The sequence below is a fragment of the Neofelis nebulosa genome, chromosome 1, assembly GCF_028018385.1.
Source record: "Neofelis nebulosa isolate mNeoNeb1 chromosome 1, mNeoNeb1.pri, whole genome shotgun sequence".
In the NCBI taxonomy this organism is placed as follows: domain Eukaryota; kingdom Metazoa; phylum Chordata; class Mammalia; order Carnivora; family Felidae; genus Neofelis; species Neofelis nebulosa.
In genome coordinates this window covers 124076421-124086264 of record NC_080782.1, presented here as the reverse complement: position 1 = coordinate 124086264, position 9844 = coordinate 124076421, and the positions used below count along the sequence as shown (strand labels likewise).

Genomic DNA, 9844 nt, shown 5'->3' with positions numbered 1-9844 from the left:
ATAGGAATGCTGTACTTTTTCTGCAGGAACACTGAACTAAATTTGGGTGGAAGGGAGGGGAAAAGATAAGTCCATTGATAATGAGAATCTGGGTGGGTACCATGGCCCAAGCACTTTATATATAATCTTTAAGTCAATTAAGATTTGGTATATTAAAAAAGATGCATATATCAATTTTTTTCTTCCTGTTTTCATATGGAACTTGATGTTTGTGGGGGTTATCTCATTCATTGTTTCTTTGCTTTAACATTTTGCATTTGGCACTGTTGAAACTTTCTAAACATTTTTTTTTTTTTAATGACATGTTGGGTTATATGCCAGCCATGGAGAACCCACCATGGGCATGATTACTTATATCTCCCACACGTGGTTCACCCTCTCTTCTTCAATATTCCCACTCATTTTCCCATATCTCTCTCACACACACACACACACACACACACACACACTCTTCCAGATTATTTTTAAATGGAGAGTTCAGAAATTGTTGCTCTAGTTGTTTTCATAGCTCCACAATTCATTTTACTTTACATGTGAACATACTTTTAATATTTTCCCCATTAAAAAAATCAGATACCAAATCTAATGACTTTTTTGCAAGTTATTTCAATATCAGGATGAGATCCTGCTTTCTATGTAAAAGAATGCTAAAAGAAGCGAATCTTCAGCAGCTTAGGTTTGGAACAATTGGTGATAACTCTTGAGTATAACATTTATAGTTGATTATCCTTAAATTTGAATATCTTAATAATTTGGAGCAATATATACTTCCTCATCGAGAGTAGAATGAATAAGAAAGAGATTATCAGAATTGCTTAAGTGAATAAATTCACTAAAGTTATTTGTGCAAAATTGTCTGTTAAATATCTATTTTTAAATCATACATTATAATACTTCTGGGTTTCTAAATTGCGAGTTAACTGAATTTAGACCATTTGTAATGAAGTACATTATAAAACTAAAATGATCATTGTTATTGAAACTACTGTTTTCACTCAGCAACATTAATTACTATAGAGAATTTGCAATATATTTTTAAGAAAAGCTGATTTTAGTATTTGGGGAGTTATTTGATCCTAAAAACCTAGATTTAAGGCCTAGGCCGTTTGACAGGCTCTTTTCAAACAGAATTTTCATTATTATGGGCTAAGTGAAGATCATCTAAACTAGCATTAGCATGTCAGGTAGAATTTCATAATGCAAAAACAACCACGTGAAAAGTAAAAGATATGATTGGTTTCAAGCCAACAATTTGTCATTTTCCAGCTGCTAAACTACCAAGTTTTGATGTTGAATGGTCTAGGCAATTCATTCATTAGGAAAGCTGAGTATGGCAGAGGTCATTTGTTAGAAACATTTTTTCTTATAAAAATTTCATAGTTACTCATGTATTTTTATTTTGTCCCCATATTATGTTTGGTATTTGTTTTCTTTCTTTTCCCCTGATGTGCTTTGCTTTTGTGGAAAATTGTCTTGTTCGATAGGTAGAAACATGGTGGTGATCCTCTATGTAAAATAAAGTTAATTACAGACCCAAAATATTTCATTCATTTTGGAATTGGAAGAGTTTTGAATTTTCATGAAAGCATACTTTGTTTTGGTGATGATTAGGAATCTGCTTATTAATTAAAATTTTGTAGCATTTCATGGAAAAATTTAAGCGAAGAGTTTAATTTTCTTTATTTAGGGAATACTTTAATAATTCAAGAGCCTCCAAGTTCAAGGACCAAACCTTTATATTCTGGAATTTTGAGAATCATGGAAATACTCTTCTTAACATGTGTTTTAGTCTAAACTAGATTAAAACAGAAGGATCCTTGGAGGACTTAAGCTGTCCTTATTGTGAAGTAGCAAACTTACAGGACCGGTGACTTATGTATTCACCTGGACTAGCTTAACCAGTGATGGGCATCAGCTAATGAATTATTAGATACATGTTGGGATTAGGTCAGACTCCCATTTAGCTGGAGTGGATTGGCAATTTCCAGTGTAGGTTGTTGTTGGTGGCATTTGACCTACCTCCCTACCATCTACATTTGGCTTTTTTTTCCCTCCCATCCTCCTTTTTCCTTGTTTCTCTCTCCTTTATTCTTCTCCTTGCCATAGTCCTGCCAGTGACACTCACGCTTACCCTTTTAAGAGGGAAGTAAAGAAATTGCTGGCTCCTGCCTTAGGACATAGCTAACTGATCCCAGAAAGATTTCTGTATAAGATAATTGCGCAGTTTTTCTGAGTGCTATTTTCCCTATAGTCTTAAGTTGGCGGTTTGAAGGGCATTGAAATTGTTAAGAAATTTGTGAATTGAAGAGAGTAAGAAGTATGTGTATTTTAGGTAAGTTACTGGAGGCTGAGATTTACTGGTTTGGAAATTTGAGAGCAGAAAGGGAAGAACTATTTAATGTGTTCATGAATGGGAGTGTGAGTTATATAAGCGAATGGTTTGGAGGTAAAGTGGGAGAAATTGTTATTAGAGATAGGTAAAGTTACTAAGATGGAGTCTTAAATGAGAGTTGTTTGCTAAGGACAATGAAGTTGATATTCACTAATGAAGTTTCAGTAAAGCCAGAGAAAATGGGTCCCTTGTTGGTTATGAGGAAGCTATTGGTCTGTAGCTAGTTGTTAGGATGATGATGCATTATACAAATCTATTTTCAGGTGTAAGATGTTTGCTTTTCTGGACAAATTAAGTAGCACAATTGTGGAATGACAGCTTTTGTGGTCAAAGCATGTTGATAGTAGGGACTTACTATTTTGAGGGAAAGAAGATTAAGAAAATTTTAAACTGTTTCAGTTATCATTTTTAAACTATCAGAAAGTTTATTATACAGACTATTTTCCTGGTCTCATGTTACAGTGTAGTTTAGCTTTACTTTTCAAAATTGTCCTAAGATCAAAGCATTAGATTTTCCAGTTCACAAAGATCCATATTGTGTTTGTTTTTAGAGAACCTTGAGCCTTTGGTCCACATTAATTTCTTACAAGAAGAGAATAAGCCAGGTAAAAACACTAAACTATAATTTTAGGTATTTTTAAAATTTTTTTTACACTTGCAGTCCCACCATTTAACACTGTGGGCCTTATGAGACCCTCAATAATATTATATTCCTGAAATTAGGTGACATACCCTCCCAAACTCTAATTTCTGTTTGTTTTCCCACTTTTCCTGTTACTTTAAAATCGTAGAATTCCCAAGTGTTCAGTGGTGGCAGATGTTAATAATATAATTTAGTGTATCTTGGAAGTTCTTATGTTCTTTGTAGGGTGAATTGATAGTGTTTAGATTTCTCTTCCCAGTATCCCAGGAACATTTTTAATTATTTAAGATAAAGAATTGTTATAATATGTTGTTTTTAAATTGCATAATTCAAGTATATTTCAAATCTTTCTTAGTTTAATATCGACTTATTCTCAGTGATTCTGACAGATTATTTATTTCATTTTACTCAAATCTGTATGCATTAGTGGTAAAATTTCTTTAAAGATAGCTAAAAAAAGAGGTTCTGATTTTGTATCTGGAAAAGTAACTTTTTTTCCCCAAATATCAAGTTCACTAATAATAGCAGAATTCTTTTTATTATAATTTATTTTTTAGAGTTAGCACTTAGTATGCTTTTTGCATCATACAGATTTTAAATTATAATACACTTACATTCTATAACTTGTTCAAGTCCATGCAGAGCCTTGTTAAATAGCCTCTCCCTTAGGAATTGTTTTTTAAAAAGTGAATTCCCAAACCTAGTCAAGAACCAGTGATTTAAATGACTGCCTTTGAAAGGATTCCTTGAGTCTAGTCAATAGAGAAAAATGATAGCCCATTTCCATGCTGCATACAGTTGTTAGGGTTTATAAAGTTGTCAATATATAAAAGTGCAAAAGCAGGAAAGATGTAAAGTTGCCTATAAAATTTCTAGTTTTCATTATTTGCACTATTTATCTTTGCACTTGATTTTTTGAAAGTTAAGACTAGTCACTTTCACTTTTGTTTCTAGTCTTTTCTAATTTCTTACAGAATTGTTTTCAATATCCCACCCAAAGCAAAACTTATATGCAATTAAATATGCTTTATAAGTCCAAGAAAATATTTCTTAGTGTTAGCTATGTAGAACAAAAATTTGTTTTGATAAAATTTTTAATATGGGCCTTTATTTGCCAATGTAATCCTTTGTAAATGTGAGCTTTATTAAACTATTTGAATAGACAAAATGAAAGCTTAGGATAGAAAAAAAAAAATATATATATATATATGAAACGATGTCTTTGAGATCCAGCTTCTAGCCTGAGATGGCCTGGTTTTGTAGTGTTGATTTGTTTTTACTGAAGTCAATGGGATCTGAGTCTAGCTGGGTATTGGCTTAAAAAGCTGGAAGTGAAGTGGGTGGCAAGTGGCAGCTCCCTCTTTCATGTAGTTTTCCATAATGCTCATAGAGTTTCATCATGGTCTATGTGATATAACTGGTATTGAAATAATTACATTAAATGAGTATTCCTTTTTGGAATTCAAGGTTCACTCACTTTTTGAGGTGGGGAGGGTGGCAAGGGATAAGAGTCTTTATTTTAACTAGAAGCATTCTTATAACCTCAAGATGTGCTCTAGAAAGAATAGGAGAACAAGATGTGTACCTGTGAACTTATTTTTTGTCTTAGGTTGTGAAACACAGTGTTTAAAATTGCAAAAAAAAAAAAAAAAGTTGATAGTTTTGTCAATAGAACAGAAATGTGTTTTGGCTAAAATTAATTTTTGTAAGTTATTTAATTTTTTTCATTTTATATTCCCTTTCCCATAGCCTTTTAGGCACTTCATACTTAAAACTAACAAGCAAGAGGCCTCTCTTTAGATCTGGTTTATTTTTGGAATGCCTGAGTGTGTTTCTGGATGGGGGTGGGGGGGGGCAGAGGGTGGTGGTTTAATTCTTGACATGCTCTTCTCAGCATGTTTTGGTAGTCTTTCTGGATCTCATGTTTGCAAATTCTGTTGGTAATTCAGTGATGTATTGAAATGAGAAAGTCCTCTATGACATAGTGTGAATGTTTGTGGCTGGACTTTACTGTAGAACCTTGTGCTTTTGTTTTCAACTGGGATAGAAATTAAACTTCCGTTTTGTTTAGATTTTAGGTTTATCTAGTGGCATTGTGCCCGGTAGTTGTCTAACTGTGGACCAATTTTGGGGGATGAAAGTTGACAAATGTGTATTTGACTCTAGATAATCCTTTACTCAAAATTGTATATTAAGGGTTTGTAGTGTTAGAGTTGTCTTAAGTTTTAGGTTGTCAGATCTTTAAATGTAGATTATCAGCATTATGTTTATGAATTTCCTTAGGGAAAAGAGAAAAATTCAATCTCCAAACCTTTTCTTGGAGACTAAACTTACCATATATGGAAAATGAAAATATTTTAGAAAATGGCTTTGATTATTTTTAATGGAGTTTAATCAGCTTAATTAATTATTTTTCCTAGGTTGAAGCACTTATTTCCCAAATGTGAATAAAGGGAAAAGATCAGCAATTTGGCCCCTTTTTTTTGAGGCCATTTTTAGTTTTCTGCCCCCATTTCCCAGTCCTAGTATAAAATGAATTACGGGTATCCCTCTAAGTCCCTGTAACCCCTTTTTGAGATCACAGATACCTTTGATAATCTGATGAAAGTGACGGGCCCTCTCCCCAGATAAAAAAAATGCACATACATAGATAATTTTACATACAACCTCAGGGGCATCACACATCTTCTGAAACCCAAGTTAAGGATCTCTGCTCTAAGAAAACTCTATAGAGAAAATTGTAATGCAATTAATTGATAAAATAAAGAACTATTAGCTTAAAACATTTCAGATTGGAATTATTGTTAGATGGTGGCCCCTACTAGCAAAATGTGACATTGCAACCAGCTTTGCTAGACACTATAACATCCAGACAGAAGGAAAAAGCAATGTTCTGAGAGCTATTTATAAGGAGTTAGGGCATCTCTAGACGTGGGAGCCGTTCCTGGTTCAAGGCAGGGGTCAGGGTGCCTAACAGCTTCTCGCAGGGTAGAGTTCGATAAACCACAATGCTCAGGATGCCAAGGGGTTAGCTATTATCTTAACCTCTTCCTCACCAAAAGATTTTAGTTTTGTCTGTTGGGAAAAAAGATGTCACTAGGAAAAAAAGATTTGCCTTACAACTTTGCTGGAACACATCAGTTTGGTGATGTATGGGACACCAGTATTATTTTTGAGAAGGTACATAAAACCAAAGTAAATTATTCTCTATGTAGAACATTATTTACTAGTAGCACATTATTTACTGTTTGGATGTGTTAGCTTTGACAATTTTTACCAGTAAATATTGATTTTATTTAAAACTGGGAATCCAGTTTATAAATAGGATAGTTGTTGTATCTGTCCTTTCCCCTATGTAAAGAACAGTTTAAAGATTTATGCATACTTTTTACTTTTCTCTTTTGATGCCATGGAATGGGGTGGGCGGGGTGGGGGGGAGATCTTTGAGTCAACAACTGACAAAATGTCTTCTCCAAATTAAAAAATTGAGAAACAGCACTTTAACTCTACACCATTTTAATGCATGTATTAGTTTTCATAATGATTTTTGGTGCATGCCTTTGGGCTTCTTCAAAAGTGTACAATAGGAAAGTATATTTCCTTTCTTAGAAAGGAGATTTTTTTCTACTTTGCAACTTGTGATTACAAAAATCTTCCTCTGTGGGAAGATTAACCATGTATTGAACTACTGAAAAGTATATATTTTTAGATATACAGAAGGAATCTACATGGAGCAGCATTCAGACCTATATAGAAACCATAGCATTCTGTATAGGACCAAAAAGGAAATAACATTAAACACTTAAACAGACTTTGTTGGGTAGAAATACCTTTAGATCTTGCATTGACTTCCAAAAAGAAAATACCACAGAAGTTTGCTGAAAACTTTTGTTGTTTGAATTTTCTCTGTCAGTGTATTTAGCCCAAATACAACAGCTTTGGGTTAACACATACATAAGAATCAAAAAGAAAAACAAAACAAAACAAAACAAAGCTAACTAAATAGATCAGTCTGGTTTGCCAATCCAGCTTAACTGAAATAAGTAAACTAATCACTTGGAACATGAAAAACTGTCCAACTCCTCTAAGGTTTTGACAAAATAACCTTGGCTGATGTGGGAAGATTCCCACTTTGATTTCTGACCTGACAGTGAAGATTCATGCTTGACATGATTTCAAACCTGACAGTGTCTGTTTAAGGAGCTATGGTACAGTTTGCTAATTCAATCCCAGATACCTGTTGATTACCTGTGAGATCTAGAGTCCAAAGTAGCCAGCAGCCATATCCCTGAGTGCTCTGTGCCCATCAGATCTCTTAAAGTAAGCAGGGTTGGGACAGGTCACAGCTCAGATGAGTGACCTCAGGTGCTGTGGACAGCCCCAGATTCAAGAATTGTATCTGTTTTCTTGGGAGTCATCACTGAACTAATGTCCCACATGGTGTTACTTACTGTAGACGCTCTCTCTTGGAGGAGGCCTAGAGCACACATCCTAATTGCTTGTGGTACTCAGAGAGGGGGTGCTAACTCTGAGGCCCTGGCCAAATTCCAGTTTAGGGATGTGGGTCTTCTTCTTGCCATTCTAATTGGAAATGTGCATCGCTTCCCATTTTCCCTGTTGACCTCAGTGCAAACTGCATTAGCCTGTTTCTTTGCCCTGGTCCCAAGTAAGATGCTGGTGTGTATTATATGGGCCAAGTTCATGCCTTATCTTAATGCACAAGAGTTGAGGAAGGAGTGAGCTCCATGTCAAAGTGCCCTGTAGTTGAAGCGTAAACTCTTGTGAGGCTTTGGAGATGAAATGGGCCCTTTTAGCATAAATTGGGGAATATGCACTAGCCGTAGGCTTCCAGCCATGAGGTGTGAATTGAAACCTATTTCCCTCTTTTCTTATAGCATGTTGAGAAAATCTGTTGGGTTTTCAGCAGTCAGGGAAGGCCGGAGTTCTGCAGCTTTAATCTGGGTAACTGAGGCTGGTTGGGGCAAGACTTTGGTTAATTAACTGGGTTCTCAGATGCCACAGACTCCGTGAAAAGTCACCATTATTTTCAATGGTTGTGATAGAATTTCCCCCCAGTAGCCATTATTTTAAGATTATATTGCAGAGTTGCTTTATTTGAGCTTTTCATGTATACACAATCCCAAACTGGAAGAAATAATTTTAAAAAATAAAAAAGGAATCCTGCTGTGAAAGGTATATATTACTCTAGATTTTTCTTACTGTAAATATTGTAAGATTGTAATACTGTCGATATTTTATTAACCAACAAATGTTAATCTATGTGAATTCAGACTTATTTTAAATGTGCTTCTTATTTACTGTGTGTGGTCCCTGTTGCTGACAGTATTAAGTTATATTCTGATGTAAGATTAACTTTATTAAAGAATGTAAACATTAATGTTTCCTTATGGGAAAACAAATAAAGTATAAAGAAGACAATTCTTTTCATTAAATATACTGTGTATTTACACTTGCTAGACCCAGCACCACTTATCAATTTAGTACACTGTTCAGAATTTTAGTTAACACAGCTGACATGGTTGTGCTCTGTTTTGAAAGTCTAAAAGGAGGTATTGTTGGAATATAAAGTTTGTATTTGTCTGCTGTGAATCATAATCTTGAAATTTCTAATCAAGTTTGTAAAACTTTTATAGTAAAACATTTTAATGACAATTTAAAAATTTACTTCTCTAAAGAATGGTCAAAAGAGTATCCTTTCAAAAATAGAATTGTTCTTTAATATCTTTCCAAAATGACTTTGGTTAAATGGACCAGATGTATATTAGTTAAAATTTAGGACAAAGTTGTGATATTCTTTAAGTTTACAAGTTAATCCGTATTGGAGATGTGCCAATTATACAGTAGAATATCATTAATTTGCACTGTTTGGGGACCCCATTAAGAATGCTGAATTTTGCCAACTAAGAAGTAAGCAAATGCAATTTAAAAAGTAAATTTGAGCATTCTGTATTAAATATGTGCAGTTATTATCACATGAAGAAGCGCAGTGTGTCGGGCTGTAATATAACCATACTTGCTGTCATGTTCTCCCATCTCAGTGCTGGGAACTCACCATGTGGAAACCAAGCAAATGTGTTGTGCATCAGCCGGCTTGAGTTTGTTCAATATCAAAGCTGAAACTAGCGAGGTCTGCTGTACTGCTTATTGAAGTATTGTGATTCTTTTAGGCATTGATTCTTACAAAATATATACTGTAACAGTATACTTTGTACAGATTTAAATTTTATTTGAAAAAATGAAATAAAGTAGGCAAAAAAATAAAGATGTTTATTTTTCATGTGACTATATAAACAGATCAGTCTTTTGTTTCAGTGTCTTTGGGGGGACCTGGTTGCTCTTGAATTTTTTTTTTTCTTTGATAGATGGAAACTGTTTTTTGTACTTAGTAACAGGTATACTTGCCTGATCGTTAATTGGCTTCAAGCATTAAGTGTGCTCTCTCTCACACTGGAAAACTCTATTTTCTCTTTTATTTTAAAACAAATTTATTTATTTCTAAAGATTTTATGTGAGTGACTTGCGTGTTTTCTTGAGTCAGTTTTTAAAATTCTCTGACGGCATGATGGTTAACCCAGCCATCACAACCAAGGAGAAAGAAAAACTTGTCCCATAAATCATGCCCCTTTCCCATGGAAGTTTTTTTTTGGTTTGTTTTCTGTCGTTTTAAATTTGAAATTGGTTCAGGCTAGTAGAAGAGCTACAAAAGAGTACATAACAAAACATGAAGAGAATCCTCTGCAGAAAATAGAGGTTTGTGCTTTAAAATAAGACCCTTTCAAAACTGCTTT

The 9844-nt window shown here is 34.2% G+C and overlaps 1 protein-coding gene across 1 annotated transcript; it reads left to right on the top strand.

Annotated features, from left to right (window-relative positions):
• Positions 1–102: 102 nt before the first annotated feature.
• IGIP (IgA inducing protein) lies at positions 103–9338 on the top strand. The gene has a single exon (XM_058734840.1). The coding sequence runs from the start codon at positions 9012–9014 to the stop codon at positions 9171–9173; it is 162 nt and encodes a 53-aa protein (XP_058590823.1). The 5' UTR covers positions 103–9011; the 3' UTR covers positions 9174–9338.
• Positions 9339–9844: the final 506 nt, after the last annotated feature.